Below are 18,740 nucleotides of genomic sequence, written 5' to 3' on the forward strand. Positions count from 1 at the left end.
CGTTTCTTGATCAGATCTTTCGTCTCTTGCGATAGCTTACTGGTATCCTGTCTAACAGAGTTACCGCCGACTTCTATTGCACACTCCTTAATGATGCCCACAAGATTGTCGTTCATTGCTTCAACACTAAGGTCCTCTTCCTGAGTTAAAGCCGAATACCTGTTCTGTAGCTTGATCTGGAATTCCTCTATTTTCCCTCTTACCGCTAACTCATCGATCGACTTCTTATGTACCAGTTTCTTCCGTTCCCTCCTCAGGTCTAGGCTAATTCGAGTTCTTACCATCCTGTGGTCACTGCAGCGCACCTTACTGAGCACGTCCACATCTTGTATGATGCCAGGGTTAGCGCAGAGTATGAGGTCTATTTCATTTCTAGTCTCGCCGTTCGGGCTCCTCCACGTCCACTTTCGGCTATCCCGCTTGCGGAAGAAGGTATTCATTATCCGCATATTATTCTGTTCTGCAAACTCTACTAATAACTCTCCCCTGCTATTCCTAGTGCCTATGCCGTATTCCCCCACTGCCTTGTCTCCAGTCTGCTTCTTGCCTACCTTGGCATTGAAATCGCCCATCAGTTAGTGTATTTTGTTTTCACTCTACCCATCGCCGATTCCACGTCTTCATAGAAGCTTTCGACTTCCTGGTCATCATGACTGGATGTAGGAGCGTAGACCTGTACAACCTTCATTTTGTATCTCTTATTAAGTTTCAGAACAAGACATGCCACCCTCTGGCTAATATGCTATAGAATTCCTGTATGTTACCAGCTATATTCTTATTAATCAGGAATCCGACTCCTAGTTCTCGTCTGTCCGCTAAGCCCCGGTAGCACAGGACGTGCCCGCTTCTGAGCACTGTATATGCTTCTTTTGGCCTCCTAACTTCACTGAGCCCTATTATATCCCATTTACTGCCCTCTAATTCTTCCAATAGCACTGCTAGACTCGCCTCACTAGATGACGTTCTAGCGTTAAGCGTTGCCAGGTTCATATTCCAATGGCGGCCTGTACGGAGCCAGGGATTCTTAGCACCCTCTGCAGCGTCGCAGGTCTGACCGCCGCCGTGGTCAGTTGCTTCGCAGCTGCTGGAGACTGAGGGCCTGGGTTTGATTGTTGTGTTCATATAGGAGGTTGTGGCCAAGTACTGCACCAGAGTGGCCAATCCTGCTCTGGTGAGGGAGTGCGTTACCGGTTCTGGTCACCGGGATCAGGCCACACTCCAGGCCTGTTTATGCAATTTTATCAACACGCGGATTTTTTTTTAATCCGGTGGAAAATTGCGCGGCACCGGGATTCGAACCACGGACCTCTTGCACGCGAGGCGGGTGTTCTACCTCTACGCCACCGCTGCACCCTTTGCATATACGCCCGAAATAATGAAAGAGAACGCCAGGACCTTTTTGGAAAGCTTGATGTCTATTTGAAATCTGAGCGCTATATCATCTTGCTGGGAGACTTCAATTGTGTTTGTTTTTCTGACGACCGGAATAACACAATGCTTGTACGCGATCAAAGTGCAGGTTTATTGCTCGCAGCAACCCGAGAGCGTGAATTAGAAGATGTTGGTGCGGTGTTTTGCAGTGGAAAGCATACTGTGTTTACGCATTTCCAACGGGGCAGTCACGCGAGATTAGATCGAGCTTATATATCATCGAGACTGGTTCCGTTGTGTAGAAGCTACGACGTGAGGCACGTAGTAATATTAACTTATGTAGAAGTATAAAACAAGGATGCCCGGCTTCGTCACTTCTCTTCGCAATTTACTTGGAGCCTTTTTGCTTAAAAGTTATACACAATGAGAAAATACGCGGTTTTCGTTTAATGGCCAGTGAAGTCAAAATTCTCTAGTATGCGGATGATGTAGCCGTCTTTTGTGGGGATAAAGAAAGTGTTCGTGAAACTGTTAAGCTCGAACGTGAAACAAGCTCGAACGTATTGCAAAATGTCTGGAAGCGCTGTTAACTGGGAGAAGTGCGCCGGTTTTTGGCATGGCAGCTGGGATGAGAAGCCCAATGTCTTTGAAAATTTACAGTGGACAGTCTGTCCTACAAAATATCTAGGAGCACATTTAAACTGGTATGATAAGCCTTCAGAATACTGGAGAGAAGCAGAGAGAATGCGCCAGAAAACTACGAAATGGGGCGGAAAAAATTTATCCATTTTTACCAGGTCAACGATTTGCAATACGTTCCTTGTTGCGCGAATTTCGTATGTGTTGCAGGTGCTCGCTATGTCACGAACTAGTGCGCAGAAACTGCATAGAATTCTTGCATCGTTTGTATGGAATTCAGCATGGGAACGCACAAGTCGTCTTAACTTATTTCATTCACTGAAAGCAGGAGGGCTTGGCTTAGCTCATCTTTTTCTGAGGCAGATTGTCTCAAGGTTTATTTTCTTGCGGGACCAGCATGACCCCTTTTTGCGAGCAGTGCTTCAAGTGAGACTGCAGAATGCTCTTCCTGAGTTTGTTGTGTCATCGTGTGGCATTACTGGAAGCGGCTTGTGCGGGTATCTACGCGAAGTTGTAAGTGCTTTCAAGATTCTTCAAGTACGTTTCTCGTTTGATTATCTCATTACAGTATCAAAGAAGCAATTGTACAAAGATCTCCGTGATGTGATGCTTCCAGTACCTTTATATCGAGCCATTTTTTCTGTTGGTCCGGGTAAGGATGTTTTAAAGAGTTAAAAAAATTCCGGTTCGGTCATCTGTGAAAACTTTCTTTTTTCAACTCCATAGTGGCACGCTTCCAGTCAAACCCTGGCTGCAGGAAAAGGGCTTTTTTCTTCCCTGGTCAGTTGACTGCATTTTATGCCGCAAGCCAGAAACAGTAACACATATATTTCTAGACTGTTTAGATTCAATATTTCGTTGGGACGTCCTCCAGAGAACGCTGAAAAAAGATTTGCCCCTCACACCATATGGAATTAATTTTCTTGCGGTTAACAATGACGGGGGTGTGCCCTATGACATGTTCATGGTATTAAGCATGCATAGCATGTGGAAAAGAAGAATGGCTGTCAGACATGCAGATCCTATTGTAAGATCGGTAAGAGAAAACTTCATTGAAAGCATTGCCTATATCCGAGATGTGTACCAATCCCAGGACGAACAGCCAACATGGTATCCTGTACTTAATGACCTAGTGTCATTAAAGCATTTTTAGCAATGTCGCGTCAACAAGCTACTCGTTGGCGCTTTTAACATTTTTGTGTTGGTTTGTCTGTTTTGTTTTGTTACATTGGAAATAAAGAAAAAAAGGGGTATAGCTCAGTGGTAGAGCATTCGACTGCAGGTCGAGAGGTCCCCGGTTCAAACACGGGTGCCCCCTTTCCAGCTTTTATCTTGTTTCCTGCTCTTATTTTTATAGCAATTACGGGTGTGCACTTCTCGCTGACCACTCTTATTCGGGGATATAGCTCAGTGGTAGAGCATTCGACTGCAGATCGAGAGGTCCCCGGTTCAAACCCAAGTGCCCCCTTTCCAGCTTTTATCTTGTTTCCTGCTCTTGGTTTTATAGCAATTATGGGTGTGTATTACGTATATCGACCTGAAGATCAATCTAGTAACAGAAATCATAGAGATAAAAGTGCAGAAGTATTACGCGTAATGATTGAGGAGAATGAACTCGAAGATATTGGATTGGTGTTGACGCATGAAGACCAGGCAAAATACTCACTTTCAGAATGTGTTTCATGCTAGATTGGATAGAATTTATGTGCCTGCTGAATTTGTACCTTTGTGTTCCCAATACCAAACGCAGCATGTGAGCTTTAGTGATCACTGCTTAGTCATGATTACTTTAGGTGCAAAGAAAAAAGTGTGAAAGTTCAACTGGGAGTTGTGGAAATTCAACAACAAATTACTACAGGATGGAATTTTTGTTGCAAAGATAAAGGAATATATAAATAGTATGCAGCTGAATCAAACATGTAATTTTATACCGGTGTGGGAACAGTTCAAGATCGACTTCAAAATCGCCGCTTTGGAAAGAGCAAGTATCTTAAGGCAGAAAGAAAAACAGCAAGAAGAGGAGCTGCATATTGCGTTAGATTACATGGTCAGCGCAGACAATGCTAAGCCCGGGTTGTTCTCGAAAGAAATAAAAGAAGTAAAGGCGAAGCTTGAGATCATAGAAATATAAAAGTATCGCGGCGCAATGATAAGGGCGCGGTGCGAGCGGCTATGGTTGGGTGAGACGCCCACAAAGCGCGCGCTCAGCGATGAGAAGAAACATGCAGTATCGAAGAAAATTAGTGAAGTCAGTTTTCAATATAACGTTACTCGAGAGAATAACGTTAACGTTAACGAGAGAATTTTTGTACAGCAACAGGAAGCGTGATTAGTTGGTCAAAATGTTTTGGCTTCTGGCATGGCAACTGGGAACACGCTCCAGACACGTTGTGCAACATACAATGGAACACCATTCCGGATAGCTATTTGGGAGTTCCACTGAAACACTATAAGGATAGCAAGGACTATTGGGCAGATGAAGCAGGAAGAGTTAAGTTACAAACAGAAAAATGGGGGGACATAATTTTTCTATGTTTTCAAGAGCCGCTGTTTGTAATGTGTTTCTAATTGCTAAGTTGTAATATGTACTGAAGGTGATAGGAATTACTAGAGTTTCTGTACAAAAACTGCATAGGGTCTTTGCAGTTTTTATCTGGGGGTCCACTTGGGAGCGCATGAGCCGTTTCAGCCTTTTTCATCAAGTTAGAAACGGGGGCTTGGGACTATCACATTTATTTTTCAAGCAGATTGTGACGAGATTTTTTTTCTTGCGTGAACAGGCTGACGTTTTTCTTCGAACTGTAATCCAAGTGCGGTTACAGGATTCCTTGCCAGACTACGTAATATCAACGTATTGTTTGAGGCCAGCAGTCTTATCTGGCTACCTACGAGAAGTTGTATCTTCGGTGCAGATTCTTAGGGCAAGGTTCTCCTATGAGTACCTAACGAGTGTGACACGTAAGCGTTTATACAAAGACATGCTTGATGTTTTTTTGCCGATTCCTGTGTACCGTGGGTTGTACCAGCTGGGCCCTGAGCGTGACGTCCTCAAGCGTATTAAGCGAATGCCGGTGAAACCCTCAATCAAATCTTTCTTTTTCCAACTGCATACCGGCACACTACCTGTGAAGCCATGGTTACACAGCAAAGGCCTTTTTGTTCCATGGTCTGACAATTGCTCAATTTGTAGAAAACCGGAAACAATTGAACATGTTTTTTTTGACTGCCATGACGCAATGTTCCTATGGGATGTACTTCAAAGGACATTAAAAAAAGACCTGCCTCTAAGCCCTTTCGGAATTCGGTACTTACCTTGTGCTGAACCAGAAGGTGTACCTAGTGATATGTTCATGGTCATGTGCATGCACTGTATCTGGCGAACAAGAATGGACGTCAGACATGCGCATTTGTATCCCCAATCGGCAAGACACTGTTTCGTAGAAGCTGTCATTTATATTAGGGATGTTTATAAGGCCCTAAATGATCCTCCGGAGTGGATTAGTGTTTTTGATGAATTAGGCAAAATTAAGCCATTTTAAAGCATACGAACTAGCCGAATGGCTAGGGATTTGATGTAGTTTTGTTTGCTGTTATGTTTGTACAATGTTCATCACAAGGTAATAAAAAAAATGAAAAAAAAGAAAGGTATATATAGCTCAGTGGTAGAGCATTCGACTGCAGATCGAGAGGTCCCCGGTTCAAACCCGGGTGCCCACTTTCCAGCTTTTATCTTGTTTCGTGCTCTTATTTTTACAGCAATTATGGGTGTGTACTTCTCGCTGAGCACTCTTATTCGGGTTTATAGCTCACTGGACCAACACGGATTACAAAGTTTTAATGAAAGTTCTTGCAAGGCGATTACAGTCAATAATTAAGGATCTTGTAGGACCACACCAGACTTGTGGTATAAAGGGACGCACTATTGCTACAAATGTACACACGATGAGAGGCGTCTTGGAATGCTGTGACGATTTTCAATATGCCGTTGCCATCCTGCAGATAGATTTAGAAAAAGCCTTTGATTTTGTCCCACACGAAATTTTATTAGTTCTTGAGTACGTGAATGTAGGATCAATCATCGTTGATGGGGTAGCTCTGGCGTACCGGAACTGCTCAACACGGCTGATTATTAACAAGACACTGGGGGCCCCCATTAAAATAGAGCGTTCCGTGCGCCAGGGGTGTCCTCTCAGCCCGCTTTTGTTTGCCATCTATCTAGAAAGCTTTTGTTTGGCAATTATTCAAAACAGTAGCATAAAGGGCTTCAAGCTCATGGAAGCCGAAGTGAAACTCCTGGCATATGCAGACGATGTAGCGGTGTGTTGTACAACTAAAGAAAGCATTACAGAGGTAACAACAATTGTTAAGCATTTCGGAAACACAACAGGGAGCTTTGCAAATTGGAATAAGTGTCTCGGTTTTTGGCATGGTGAATGGCAGTCAACACCGGAAATGTTCGCCAACATTAGATGGATTAAAACGCCAGCTAAATACTTGGGCGTTCCGCTTGAACATTACCGGCGGAATGAGGACTATTGGCTAGAAGAGGCCAAACGACTCAAGGAAAAAACAAATTGGAAAGGTGCTCATCTCTCGATGTTTGCGAGAGCTACTGTATGTAACTTGTTTTTAATAAGCAAAATATGGTACGTTATGCAAGTTTTCTGTTGCTCTCGTTTAAATGTGCAAAGGTTCCACAGAGTTTTTGCTGTGTTCATTTGGGCATCAGAATGGGAGAGGTGCAGCCGCACGAACTTATTTAGGAGAGTCAAGGACGGGGGCTTAGGCCTGTCACATCTTTTTGTGAAGCAGCTAGTAAACCGGTTTTCTTTCTTTCGAGACGTGCATGACCCCTTTCTGCGCACAATGTGCCAGTTACGACTGAGCAAGCATCTGCCGATGTACGTGGTCTGCAATTTAAGTATGCCTGGTGCTCTTCGAGGGTACGTAAGGGAAGTCGTTGACAGTGTCCGTTTTCTGTCCGTACGTTTTTCTAATGATTATCTCTTTTCGGTGTCGTGGAAGAAATTGTACAGGGATGTAGTTGACATGATTATGCCGGTTCCGATGTACAGAGCCATAAACAGTGGAGGACAGGGAAACGACGTGTTAAAGCGTGTTAAGAAAATGCAGGTGCAGCCAAGCACTAAATCCTCTTTCTTTAAATTACATACCGGAACTTTGCCGGTACGGGCCTTTCTACAAGAGAAGGGTTTTTATTTACCATGGGGAGCAAACTGCCTTATATGTAAACAACTAGAAACCATTGACCATGTTTTTTTGCATTGTTGGGCAGGGGTTTTCTTTTGGGACGTTCTTCAAAGAACACTACAGAAAGAATTGCCTTTAAGTCCATTAGGTATTAGATATTTGTCGGTGGAAAATGAAGACGGGATGCCTTTGGACTTAATTATGCTAATGGGCCTCCACTTTTTATGACGGGCTCGAATGGCCGGTTTCTTTTGTGAGCCTGACAGCCGGCCTGCGCGGCTGCTCTTCCGGGAAGGTATTTCCAAGTTCATTGCAGTAATTAAAGAACAAGAATGTCCTCCGGATTGGCTGGCGAGGATTGAGCCCCTCGCCACATTAAAGGAATTTTAAACTTGACATGGCCAGCCACAATGTGACTGACCGCACAATATGCATGCGCACAAATTTGAAAGTGTGTTTGTGTATATTTATGTATCGCTTACCTTATTTCAAAAAATGATGCTCTTTGTGTTAGCTTGGGGAAACTTCCGGCAATAAAGAAGAAGAAAGGGTATAGCTCAGTGGTAGAGCATTCGACTGCAGATCGAGAGGTCCCCGGTTCAAACCCGGGTGCCCCTTTTCCAGCTTTTATCTTGTTTCCTGCTCTTATTTTTATAGCAATTATGGGTGTGTACTTCTCGCTCAGCACTCTTATTCGGGGGTATAGCTCAGTGGTAGAGCATTCGACTGCAGATCGAGAGGTCCCCGGTTCAAACCCGGGTGCCCCCTTTCCAGCTTTTATCTTGTTTCCTGCTCTTATTTTTATAGCAATTATAGGTGTGCACTTCTCGCTGAGCACTCTTATTCGGGGGTATAGCTCAGTGGTAGAGCATTCGACTGCAGATCGAGAGGTCCCCGGTTCAAACCCGGCTGCCCCCTTTCCAGCTTTTATCTTGTTTCCTGCTCTTATTTTTATAGCAATTATAGGTGTGCACTTCTCGCTGAGCACTCTTATTCGGGGGTATAGCTCAGTGGTAGAGCATTCGACTGCAGATCGAGAGGTCCCCGGTTCAAACCCGGGTGCCCCCTTTCCAGCTTTTATCTTGTTTCCTGCTCTTATTTTTATAGCAATTATAGGTGTGTACTTCTCGCTGAGCACTCTCATACGGGGGTATAGCTCAGTGGTAGAGCATTCGACTGCAGATCGAGAGGTCCCCGGTTCAAACCCGGGTGCCCCCTTTCCAGCTTCTATCTTGTTTCCTGCTCTTATTTTTATAGCAATTATAGGCGTGTACTTCTCGCTGAGCACTCTTATTCGGGGGTATAGCTCAGTGATGGATTCTGCTTCCGGCCACCGAGCGTGACGGACGCATGATGACGGGCTCCGTTGGAGCGGCTTCAGCGGCCTTTTCTGGCCGCGGAAACAGGACGATGGAACAAGAGGGCACCTACCAAGTTGTTCTGCCAGGACTGCCAACAGGTCGTTATGTTTTAAATAGAATTTTTTTGCACGCTGATATTACGGCGCGACCGTACCGGATTGAAGATTTCCGTGACGCATTAGCACAGCATTCGCTTCTTCCGGATGTTATCGCCCTGGGGGCGTATCGCATGAGCCATGTCTGGGCTATCACTTTCAAGGACGCGGACGCGGTGAAGAAGATCTCGAGCATCGGGGAGCTGCGTGTAAAAAACCGGCGCTGCCTGGTGATTGACCCGGCGAACCAGGACGTTCGACTGAAGCTCCACTGGCTTACACACAATGTGCCTGATGAGGACGTGCGTGTCGCCTTTGTGCCGTATGGAAAAGTTACCGAAGTAGGCTGGGAGCGCTGGCGTGTGCAAGGTATGACAGAGAAGGGCTCAACTACCCGGCTCGACACCCTCAAGTTGAAAGCGGGCGTGAAGTTGGATGACTTGCCGCACCAGCTGAGCGTTGGCGGTGAGTAGGCGCTTGTTGTGGTACCAGGTCGACCCCCGTTGTGCCTTCGGTGTCGTGGTACGGGCCACATCCGCAAGGAATGTCGAGTCCCGCGTTGTGGAATCTGCCGACGCTACGGGCACGAAGAAGACCAGTGTACTCGCACTTACGCGAGCATTGCAGGCCCGGGAACCAGCGAGGACTCGGCCGAGATGCTGATGGACGAGACGGATGCGGAGGAAGCAGCCCGTGCAGGTGGACAACCACAGCGCGATACTCAGCCATCGTTCACGACTCTGGTGAAGCAGAAGGCGGGGCCCTCCCGCGCAACAGATGGTAGTGTACAGGCGCAGCATAAGCCTGAACAGGACGACGTTGACAAGGTGAATGAGGCGGCGAAAGCCGCGGTCGCCGAAGAAAGCAACGTGGAGACCCCCGGCTTTGATACGATGGAGACGAACCTGGAAGCGGCGAGCACCATGGCTGGGAAACGTCCGCATGAAGAAAGCGTCGACGTGAAGCTGCAGCCTGGCGGTGGCGGTGATGAGCCTCCGCCGAAGACAGGGGGATTGAGACGCTCGCCTTTAAAACCGCGGCCGAACCTTCCGGCCGACACGCGGAAGGCGGGGAAACCGCCTCCGTAGTAGCACACGGTCCTGGTCGGCGTCAGCGCCGGTTGTGTTGGTCGACCGGTGTCAAGAGGTCCTGGCAGTCATGAGGAAGGCTACGTCAACCATGAAGGTGGGCACCATGCGGATAGAGGCGTTTCTTCTTCTAAGACATGGCTTTTAAACTTATTGCTCCACTTCGAGTTGCGACCTTGAATGTCAGATGGCTGGGAGCAAGAAGGCGACAATACCAGCTTAATCGCCTTCTTCTGGATAACGATATTGATATAATTTCTATACAAGAGTCGAAAATAGAGAGCCAAGAGCACACTGACCGCATGGTGTCTTCCTTTCAAGCAAACTTTCATGTGTGCGTTTGTCATTCTGTTGGGACGTCGGGTGGGTGCCTTGTATTCATCCGTAAGACGTTAAGAGTGAACGTAGAGTCTGTATTTGCATGCCCAAGTGGTCGCCTTTTGATTGCTGATTTCACATTTTCGAATTTATGGTAGCGAATTGTTTGTGTGTATGCTCCTAATGTAGAAAGCGAGCGCAAAATTTTTTTTGAATCCCTTGAGCCATGGTTCAAAGGCGACAAGTTTTTGCTTGTACTGGGAGACTTCAACTGTGTGTGTGCCGCAGTTGACAGAGTGAAGTGTAGGCCACTGAGAGACAAGAGCTCTGAAGTGTTGAATACTTTTGTGCATGAGTATGCTCTAGAGGATGTTGGCAATGTGTTTTCCAATGGGACCCACCCTGAATACACGCACTTTCAGCGGGAGAGCCATGCGAGACTAGACAGGATGTACGCATCGGTCGAACTTATGCCGCTATGCTCAAGTTATGACGTTAAACCTGTGTCTTTCAGTGATCATTGCCTCGTGAGATTACTTTAGGAATGAAGGGCAGGAAATCGCGCTTTAACTGGCACTGATGGAAACTGAACACAAAGCTTTTGGAGGATGAAGGGTTCATTATGCAAGTAAAGACCAAGCTAGACAAACTGCTAGACGCGCAGCCAGCTAGTTTTGCAACTGAATGGGAGGAGTTCAAAGAGTGGGTAAAAATGAAAGCAATAGAAAAGAGCTGCGTGGCTCGTTATAAAGAGAAAGAAAAAGAAAAAGAAATGAACGGGCAACTTGAATGTATGCTGAGCATGGAAAGTAGCGCGCCGGGAACTTTCACGAAAGAAATACGGGAAGTGAAATGCCAGCTCGAAAGAATTGACGCTGACAGGTATAGGGCCGCCGTCATACGCGCAAGGTCTGAAAAATTGTGGGCTGGCGAAACGCCGACAAAACGAGCGCTATCAGACGAGAAAAGATACGCTAGCCAGAAAGAAATTAGGAGCATCCGATATGACAGCCGGACTTCGGAAGATGCGAGAGGCATTCAGAGCGCTATAGCCACATATTTCACAGAACTTCTTAGCAATAAGCTCGACACCATAGAAGGCTTCCATGTAGACTTTTTAAGACTGGTGCCAACACTAGATGACGAAATTAAGGAACGCCTTGAACTGCCTATAACTTTACAGGAGATAGAAAAGGCAATAGACGACCTACCATCTGGGAAAGCTCCTGGGCCAGATGGGCTAAGTGCGGCCTTTTATAAAACCTTTAAGCTTCCTGTTGCACAGTGCATGCTCCATCTGATAACTGAGGCTTATGAACGCAAACAGGTTCCATTGTCTTTCAACACGTCCCACATCGTTCTCATTCCCAAGACTGATGATCCGGAAGAACGACTGTTGGTCGGGTCATATCGACCGATTAGTCTCACCAACGTCGACTACAAAGTATTTATGAAGGTTCTAGCAAAAAGACTGCAGTCTGTGATCACGAAATTGGTAGGGTCTCACCAGACGTGTGGAATTAAAGGCCGTAGCATCGCCACAAATATACATGTCGCTCGCAGCGTATTAGAGTGTGTTGATGCAGTTGGCGGTCAGATAGCAATGATACAGCTCGACTTGGCGAAAGCGTTTGACCGCGTCTCCCACGAAATTCTTTTTGCCATCCTAGAACATTCCAAACTAGGCGACGTTATAGTAGAGGGCGTTAAAATGGCATACAAGAACTGTACAACCCGCATTATAGTTAATGGCGATCTCACTGACAAACTTGCTGTACGCTCTTCAGTAAGACAGGGATGCCCGCTTTCCCCCTTGCTTTTTGCAGTGTATTTAGAGCCGCTATGCCTGGCAATTATCAACTCTGACCGAATTTCAGGTTACAGACTGCAGTCATCACACGTGAAAGTACTCGCGTATGCTGACGATATAGCGGTGTTTTGCGCTGATAGACAGAGCATCTGTGAAGTCACGAGTGTGGTCGAAAAGTTCTGCGCTCAGACTGGAAGTCATATCAATTGGGGAAAAAGTTCCGGTTTTTGGCACGGCGAATGGGACGTAACACCGGGTTGTTTTCCTCGGCTTCGATGGTCCACCTTGCCAACGCGGTATCTAGGAGTGCCCCTGGATGGTTATCGGGATCCCAGCTCGTACTGGAAAGAAGAAACTTCGAGAATGAAAGAGAAAGCGGTCGCGTGGCAAGGAAGACAGCTATCAATGTTTTCCCGTGCCTCTATCTGTAATGTCTTTTTGATTTCGAAGCTCTGGTATGTAATGAATGTGCTGTGTGCGCTACGAACAGCTATTCAAAAAATGCAACGTGTTTTTGCTGTTTTTATTTGGGCGTCCACCTGGGAAAGAACCAGCCGAACTAACCTGTTTGTTTCCGTTAAAGGCGGAGGCCTTGGCCTGGCGCATCTTTTTTTGCGTCAAGTGGTCTCGCGATTTATATTTTTGCGTGATCAAAGTGACCCCTTTCTAAGAACTGTTATGCAAGTGCGCCTACAGAGACTGCTCCCTGGAAGGGTAGTCTCCTGTGATAACATGTGTGGTGCTGTGACAGGATACTTGCGCGAGGTTGTTCTTTCGTGTAAGATGTTGGAAGTACGTTTCAGCCCTGAATACCTATGTTATGTTACTAAGAAAAAGCTGTACAAAGCGCTGGTTGGCGTGATGTTGCCGGTACCCATTTATCGGACACCACACCTTGGAGGCCCAGGGCAAGATATTTTTAAAAGAGTTAAGAATATGCCCGTTAGACCTGGGGTTAAATCTTTTTTTTTTAAACTGCATTCCGGTACGCTTCCTGTTAAAACCTGGCTGCATGATAAAGGGCTATTCGTGCCATGGACAACAAACTGCTTGTTATGCAGGAAGCCCGAGACAGTGGAACATGTTTTCCTAGAATGCTGGGATCCAATTTTTTATTGGGATGTCCTTCAGAGGACGATTAAAAAGGAACTCCCTTTAAATGCTTACGGCATCCGGTACTTACCAGTTGAAAGTGAAGAAGTACCCTACGATTTAATTATGCTTCTTGGCCTCCACAGTTTGTGGAAAACGCGTATGCAGGTGCGACATGCAGACATAAATACAGGTTCCACACGTGAAAACTTCATCGAAAGTGTTGTTTATCTTCGCGAATGTTTCAGGGCTCAGACTGATCCACCAGAGTGGATATCACTGCTTCATGATTTAGCACAAATGAAAAGATTTTAGCACCACTCGCCTCAGTCCAAGTGTGGCTGAAGTGTTTTACCATATGTTACTTTGTATTACACGTCCTAGACGGCAGTAAAGAAAAAATAATAGCTCAGTGGTAGAGCATTCGACTGCAGATCGAGAGGTCCCCGGTTCAAACCCGGGTGCCCCCTTTCCAGCTTTTATCTTGTTTCCTGCTCTTATTTTTATAGTAATTATAGGTGTGTACTTCTCGCTGAGCACTCTTATTCGGGGGTATAGCTCAGTGGTAGAGCATTCGACTGCAGATCGAGAGGTCCCCGGTTCAAACCCGGGTGCCCCCTTTCCAGCTTTTATCTTGTTTCCTGCTCTTATTTTTATAGCAATTATAGGTGTGTACTTCTCGCTGAGCACTCTTATTCGGGGGTATAGCTCAGTGGTAGAGCATTCGACTGCAGATCGAGAGGTCCCCGGTTCAAACCCGGGTGCCCCCTTTCCAGCTTTTATCTTGTTTCCTGCTCTTATTTTTATAGTAATTATAGGTGTGTACTTCTCGCTGAGCATTCTTATTCGGGGGTATAGCGGATTCTGCTTCCGGCCACGGTCGTGAAAGGACGCAGGATGGCTGGCTCTTCGCGAGCAGTGATAACGGCCGATTCTGGCCGCGGAACATCGTTTTTGGACGGCCTGAAAGATTACAGGATTGTACTGCCGCCGCTGCCAACCGGAGAAGGACTGAAAACAATGGTTGTTCTTCACTGCGACACCGCTGCAAGGCCTTACAGGATAGAAGATTTCCGCCAGCCGATGAAAGAAGCCGGCGTCATTGAACAGGTGGGCGGTATTGGAGCGTACCAGATGTCGCACGTCTGGTTAGTCAACTTCCGTAGTGAAGAAGCCAAGAAAAAGTTGCTCGACATCGGGCATATTGTTGTTAAAGGGAAGACTTGCGTTGTCTTTGACCCTGAAAGGCAGGAAGTGCGGCTGAAGGTGCATTGGTGTGCCTTCAACGTCAGCAACGAAACTCTGAGGCGGGCGTTCGCCGAGTACGGCGAAGTGAAAGAAGTTTCGAGCGATAGATGGAAGACCGGCGGGTTTGAAAACGCCGACTCGACTACTCGTGTTGTGCGGCTGGTTCTTCGAGAAGGTGTAAGCCTCGAGCGCATACCCCATCAGCTGCGTATCGGGAACGGTACAGTATTAGTCGTCGTGCCCGGGCGTGCGCCGATAGGTCTCCGCTGCCGCAACACAGGCCACATTAGGCGGGACTGCAAGGTGCCCAAGTGCAGCGAGTGCCACGCCTTCGGGCATGAAGAGGCTGAATGCACGAAGTCATACGCCCGCGCCGCGACTCGAGGAACATTCGGCGATAATAGTGAGCTGCACATGGACGAGGATGAAGCTGAGCAAGCTGCCTCCAACCCAGTGGTCGAGAGCCCAACGGCCGCAGCGCTGAGCGATGAAAAGGAAGGCGCCATGCCAGGGACTCGTGAGTCAGCGCCCAGCACCCCCAAGTCGGCAACCACGAGCATGGATACCAATTCACCGCAAGATATTCCACGCCCTTCTGAAAAAAGCAACGAGGAACCCATGGAGTCTGACCCTGCGGCTGCGAAACGACGCCACGACGATGTCAGTGCAATGAGCCAGGAGCAACGACTGCGTCTCCTAGAACGCCAGTGGGGCGTAGGCGAAGGGAAAAAGCAGCGTGTCACCAGCGGGCTACGATCGTCGTCGCTTCCTCGCGACGACAACCCGAAGACCTAATAATGGAGGGACGGCACTACACGGCGCGGCGTTGTGCGCATGAAGGTAAGCGCCGTACTGGCGGCCTGGTCTTGCTTAACGATGGCGGCATTTGAAAGACACCTCGTAGTAGCCACGCTTAATGTCAGGGGTCTTTCATCCAGGAGGAGGCAAAATCAGCTGCTGAGACTCGTGACTGAGCAGGAATTGGATATTGTAGCGATACAAGAGACCAAAATCGAGAGTCAAGACCAGACCGACAGAATGGTGCTCTCGTTCAGTAGTCGGTATGATGTTTGCGTGTCTCATGCCGTGGGTACCTCGGCAGGTTGCATGCTGTTGATCCGCCAGTCTCTGGGAGCGATTGTGGAAAGAGTTGTGACTTGCGTTTTCGGTCGATGGATTGTCTGTGACATCACACTTGCTGGTTTGGAATTGCGTATTATCTGTATCTACGCACACACTAACACGGAAGAGAGGCGAAACCTTTTTGAGATAGTCGGCAACCATTGTGACACAGACCGTCTGCTTGTCTTACTTGGCGATTTCAACTGCGTAAGCATGGCACGAGACAAAACCAGTGCGACGCCCTACCGAGATGCGAGTACTGCCTGTTTAAGTGACATAATTGATCGCTGTCATCTAGAGGATGTTGGTGATTGTCTCGGATGTGGTTCTGGCGTTCGGTTTACCCATTTCCAAGGAACGAGTCACGCGCGTCTGGATCGGGCGTACGTATCTGTTGAACTGATACCGTACTGCGGCGAATACAGCGTACAACCAGTGCCGTTCAGTGACCATTGTCTTGTTGTCTTCCATGTAGGTAAAAGAAAAGGAACGAAAAGCAAATTTGTGTGGGAAAACTGGAAACTTAATGAGAAGCTTCTAAACGATGATATCTTCGTGGATCGCGTTACGTCGGCGATACACGAACTGCCAATGGCGGACAACGAACTTCTGGGAGCGAAGTGGGAAAGATTTAAGCAGGCAATGAAAATGATGGCAATTGAACGATCGTGCGCTATAAAGCAAAAGCAAAGGCTGCAGGAAAACACGCTGAGAGATGACCTAAAGTATTTGATAATGCAAGAAGGAAAGCAGCCAGGCACTTGCACCGAAGAAATGCGCACCGTCAAGCAGAAACTAGAGGCAATAGATACGGAGCGATATCGAGGAGCGATCGTGAGGGCGAGGGCACAGCGGCTGTTAGCGGGCGAAATGCCCACAAAACGTGCTTTCGGCTTGGAAAAAAGGCACGCCCGCAAGAATGACATACCAAAAATAGAGTGGAACGGTGTAATCTTCGTAGACAAAGGAAATATAGAAAGGGCCTTTTATGAATACTACAGCGGGCTCTTTGGTTACACCAAAGTAAGAACCGAAGACTTCAAGACCCGTTTCCTCTCTTTAATGCCGCGGCTTAGTGATGATACGAAAGAGCGGCTAGAACTGCCCATTTCAACAGAAGAAGTGCGGAAAGCCATAGAAGACCTCAACCCGGGAAAGTCCCCAGGACCAGACGGGCTAGTAGCACCGCTTTATAAGGCATTCAAAGATGATTTAGCACCGGTTTTGGCTACACTGTTTAATGAGGCTTATGACAAGGATATGCTTCCTCCTTCATTTTTAACATCCCATACAATTTTAATACCAAAAAGCGAAGATGAAGCTAGACTGCGACAGGTTACCGCTTACCGACCCATATCCCTGACTAATGTAGACTACAAGATCTTCATGAAAATTCTGGCTAAAAGACTCCAAGCCGTGATGCAAGAATTAGTGGGACCACATCAGACCTGTGGTATCAAAGGTCGCACCATATATACCAACATACACACAGCCCGGTCCGTGCTCGAGTGTTGCGACGCTTTGCATGAAAGCATCGCAATGCTCCAGCTCGATCTAGAGAAAGCCTTCGACAGGGTGCCGCATGACCTCTTGTTCTCTGTTTTAGAGCACGTTAATGTCGGATCAGTCATCTGCCAAGGCGTAGCCATGGCGTACAGAGGATGCACGACGCGGTTGTTAGTAAATAAGGGGGTGGGAGCGCGCATCCAAGTGCAACGCTCTGTGCGTCAGGGTTGCCCCCTGTCACCATTGCTTTTTTGTTTGTATATTGAACCTTTTTGTTTGAGCGTTATTGAAAGCAACAGCGTTCATGGTTTTCGTTTGCATGCGGCGGAGGTCCGCATTCTCGCGTATGCTGATGACATTGCCGTATTCTGTGCTGACTACGAAAGCGTTCGTGTTGTGGTTCAAATTGTGAAAGACTTTTGTTCTGTGAGCGGGAGTGCTGTGAACTGGGCTAAGTGTTTGGGGTTCTGGCACGGCGACTGGCCCTTAACCCCAACGAATTTCGCAAACATGACTTGGACAGCAACCCCAGTAAAATATTTAGGAGTGCCGCTGGAGAATTATCGCGACAGTGAGCCATATTGGAAAAGCCAAGTTGCTGAAATGCGTGAGAAGGCCGACAGGCTCAAAGGCTTCAGCTGGTCTATTTTCGCGCGTGCCACAATTTGTAACCTTTTTTTGTAACCAAGCTGTGGTATGTCTTGCAAGCAATTCATTGTTCTCGCGTCAATGTGCAGAAGCTGCACCGTGTATTTGCGGTTTTTGTGTGGGGAAGCACTTGGGAGCGGACACGACGCACCAATCTGTTTCACCGCGTCCGCTCTGGAGGACTAGGTTTGGCCCATCTATATCTGCGCCAGTTGGTTAACCGATTTATGTTTTTTCGTGACACGAATGACCCCTTTTTGCGAACTGTGTGTCAGGTTAGGTTGGGCAGGGTTTTGCCAAATTTGGTTGTTAGTTCGGAGAGTATGCAAGGGAGCATTTTTGGCTTCCTTAAAGAGGTGTACATGGCATGTCGCGTCTTGCAAGTGCGATTTTCGTTTGAATATTTGTCAGTGGTGTCGCGAAAGAAACTTTATAAGGACCTGTGTGAGGTCTTTCTTCCGGTACCGTTGTACAGGTCGTTGTACTGTGCAGGTCCATGGCAGTCAGTTCTAAAACGTGTGAAAAGAATGACTGTACCAGGCGGAGTTAAAAGTTTCTTCTTTAAGCTCCATACGAACACTCTTGAAGTCAAGACGTATTTGGAAGCGAAGGGTTTCTTTGTGCCTTGGGGAAATCATTGTTTCATATGCCGGAAGCCGGAAACTATCGAACATGTTTTCTTAGATTGTTGGGAAGCCCTTTTCTTTTGGGACATTCTCCAACGCACGATTAAAAAAGACTTACCGGTTGATGCTTTCGGAATTAGATTTCTACCCGTCGAGAGTGAAGACGGGGTTCCTTTTGACATGATTATGATATTGGGCCTGTACAGTATTTGGCGATCCAGGATGGCGGTCAGCCACGCAGACATTGATGCCAGGCCGATAAGACAGTATTTTTGTGAATCTGTTAGCAGAGCTATTGAAGGATACAAGATACAAGACCCAGTGCCTGAGTGGCTTCCAAGAATGGAAGCTTTGCTACACATGCGTGAATTTTAATCTCATCACGTAACCCCAAGTGAAGGTGACGTATTTTTAGCATACGTGTTGTGTTCTTCGCGCGGACTGATTTTGTAAACTGACGTGTTGAAGTCGGCAATAAAGAAAAAAAAAAAAAGGGTATAGCTCAGTGGTAGAGCATTCGACTGCAGATCGAGAGGTCCCCGGTTCAAACCCGGGTGCCCCCTTTCCAGCTTTTATCTTGTTTCCTGCTCTTATTTTTATAGCAA

The 18,740-nt window shown here is 47.0% G+C and overlaps 1 protein-coding gene and 12 non-coding genes across 13 annotated transcripts; all 13 read left to right on the top strand.

Annotated features, from left to right (window-relative positions):
• The first annotated feature begins 3,256 nt into the window (after nt 1-3,256).
• TRNAC-GCA (transfer RNA cysteine (anticodon GCA)) lies at nt 3,257-3,328 on the top strand. The gene has a single exon. It is a non-coding gene; the product is annotated as a tRNA-Cys (tRNA).
• Nucleotides 3,329-3,406: 78 nt separating this feature from the next.
• On the top strand, nt 3,407-3,478 carry TRNAC-GCA (transfer RNA cysteine (anticodon GCA)). Its single transcript has one exon. It is a non-coding gene; the product is annotated as a tRNA-Cys (tRNA).
• A 2,177-nt stretch (nt 3,479-5,655) lies between these two features.
• Nucleotides 5,656-5,727, top strand: TRNAC-GCA (transfer RNA cysteine (anticodon GCA)). The gene has a single exon. It is a non-coding gene; the product is annotated as a tRNA-Cys (tRNA).
• Nucleotides 5,728-7,767: 2,040 nt separating this feature from the next.
• On the top strand, nt 7,768-7,840 carry TRNAC-GCA (transfer RNA cysteine (anticodon GCA)). Its single transcript has one exon. It is a non-coding gene; the product is annotated as a tRNA-Cys (tRNA).
• A 77-nt stretch (nt 7,841-7,917) lies between these two features.
• Nucleotides 7,918-7,989, top strand: TRNAC-GCA (transfer RNA cysteine (anticodon GCA)). Its single transcript has one exon. It is a non-coding gene; the product is annotated as a tRNA-Cys (tRNA).
• A 78-nt stretch (nt 7,990-8,067) lies between these two features.
• Nucleotides 8,068-8,139, top strand: TRNAC-GCA (transfer RNA cysteine (anticodon GCA)). Its single transcript has one exon. It is a non-coding gene; the product is annotated as a tRNA-Cys (tRNA).
• A 78-nt stretch (nt 8,140-8,217) lies between these two features.
• On the top strand, nt 8,218-8,289 carry TRNAC-GCA (transfer RNA cysteine (anticodon GCA)). The gene has a single exon. It is a non-coding gene; the product is annotated as a tRNA-Cys (tRNA).
• Nucleotides 8,290-8,367: 78 nt separating this feature from the next.
• TRNAC-GCA (transfer RNA cysteine (anticodon GCA)) lies at nt 8,368-8,439 on the top strand. The gene has a single exon. It is a non-coding gene; the product is annotated as a tRNA-Cys (tRNA).
• A 4,932-nt stretch (nt 8,440-13,371) lies between these two features.
• Nucleotides 13,372-13,452, top strand: TRNAC-GCA (transfer RNA cysteine (anticodon GCA)). The gene has a single exon. It is a non-coding gene; the product is annotated as a tRNA-Cys (tRNA).
• Nucleotides 13,453-13,533: 81 nt separating this feature from the next.
• TRNAC-GCA (transfer RNA cysteine (anticodon GCA)) lies at nt 13,534-13,605 on the top strand. Its single transcript has one exon. It is a non-coding gene; the product is annotated as a tRNA-Cys (tRNA).
• Nucleotides 13,606-13,683: 78 nt separating this feature from the next.
• TRNAC-GCA (transfer RNA cysteine (anticodon GCA)) lies at nt 13,684-13,755 on the top strand. Its single transcript has one exon. It is a non-coding gene; the product is annotated as a tRNA-Cys (tRNA).
• Nucleotides 13,756-13,857: 102 nt separating this feature from the next.
• On the top strand, nt 13,858-18,722 carry LOC126543315 (uncharacterized). Its single transcript, XM_072286721.1, has one exon. It carries the CDS (start codon nt 13,883-13,885, stop codon nt 15,026-15,028), a length of 1,146 nt encoding a protein of 381 aa, XP_072142822.1. The 5' UTR covers nt 13,858-13,882; the 3' UTR covers nt 15,029-18,722.
• On the top strand, nt 18,627-18,698 carry TRNAC-GCA (transfer RNA cysteine (anticodon GCA)). Its single transcript has one exon. It is a non-coding gene; the product is annotated as a tRNA-Cys (tRNA).
• Nucleotides 18,723-18,740: the final 18 nt, after the last annotated feature.

The sequence above is a fragment of the Dermacentor andersoni genome, chromosome 1 (genome assembly GCF_023375885.2).
Source record: "Dermacentor andersoni chromosome 1, qqDerAnde1_hic_scaffold, whole genome shotgun sequence".
Classification (NCBI taxonomy): Eukaryota; Metazoa; Arthropoda; class Arachnida; order Ixodida; family Ixodidae; genus Dermacentor; species Dermacentor andersoni.

What these genes read in the sequence shown, in the direction of transcription:
- LOC126543315 (XM_072286721.1), top strand. Translation starts at nt 13,883, where the DNA reads ATGGCTGGCTCTTCGCGAGCAGTGATAACGGCCGATTCTGGCCGCGGA.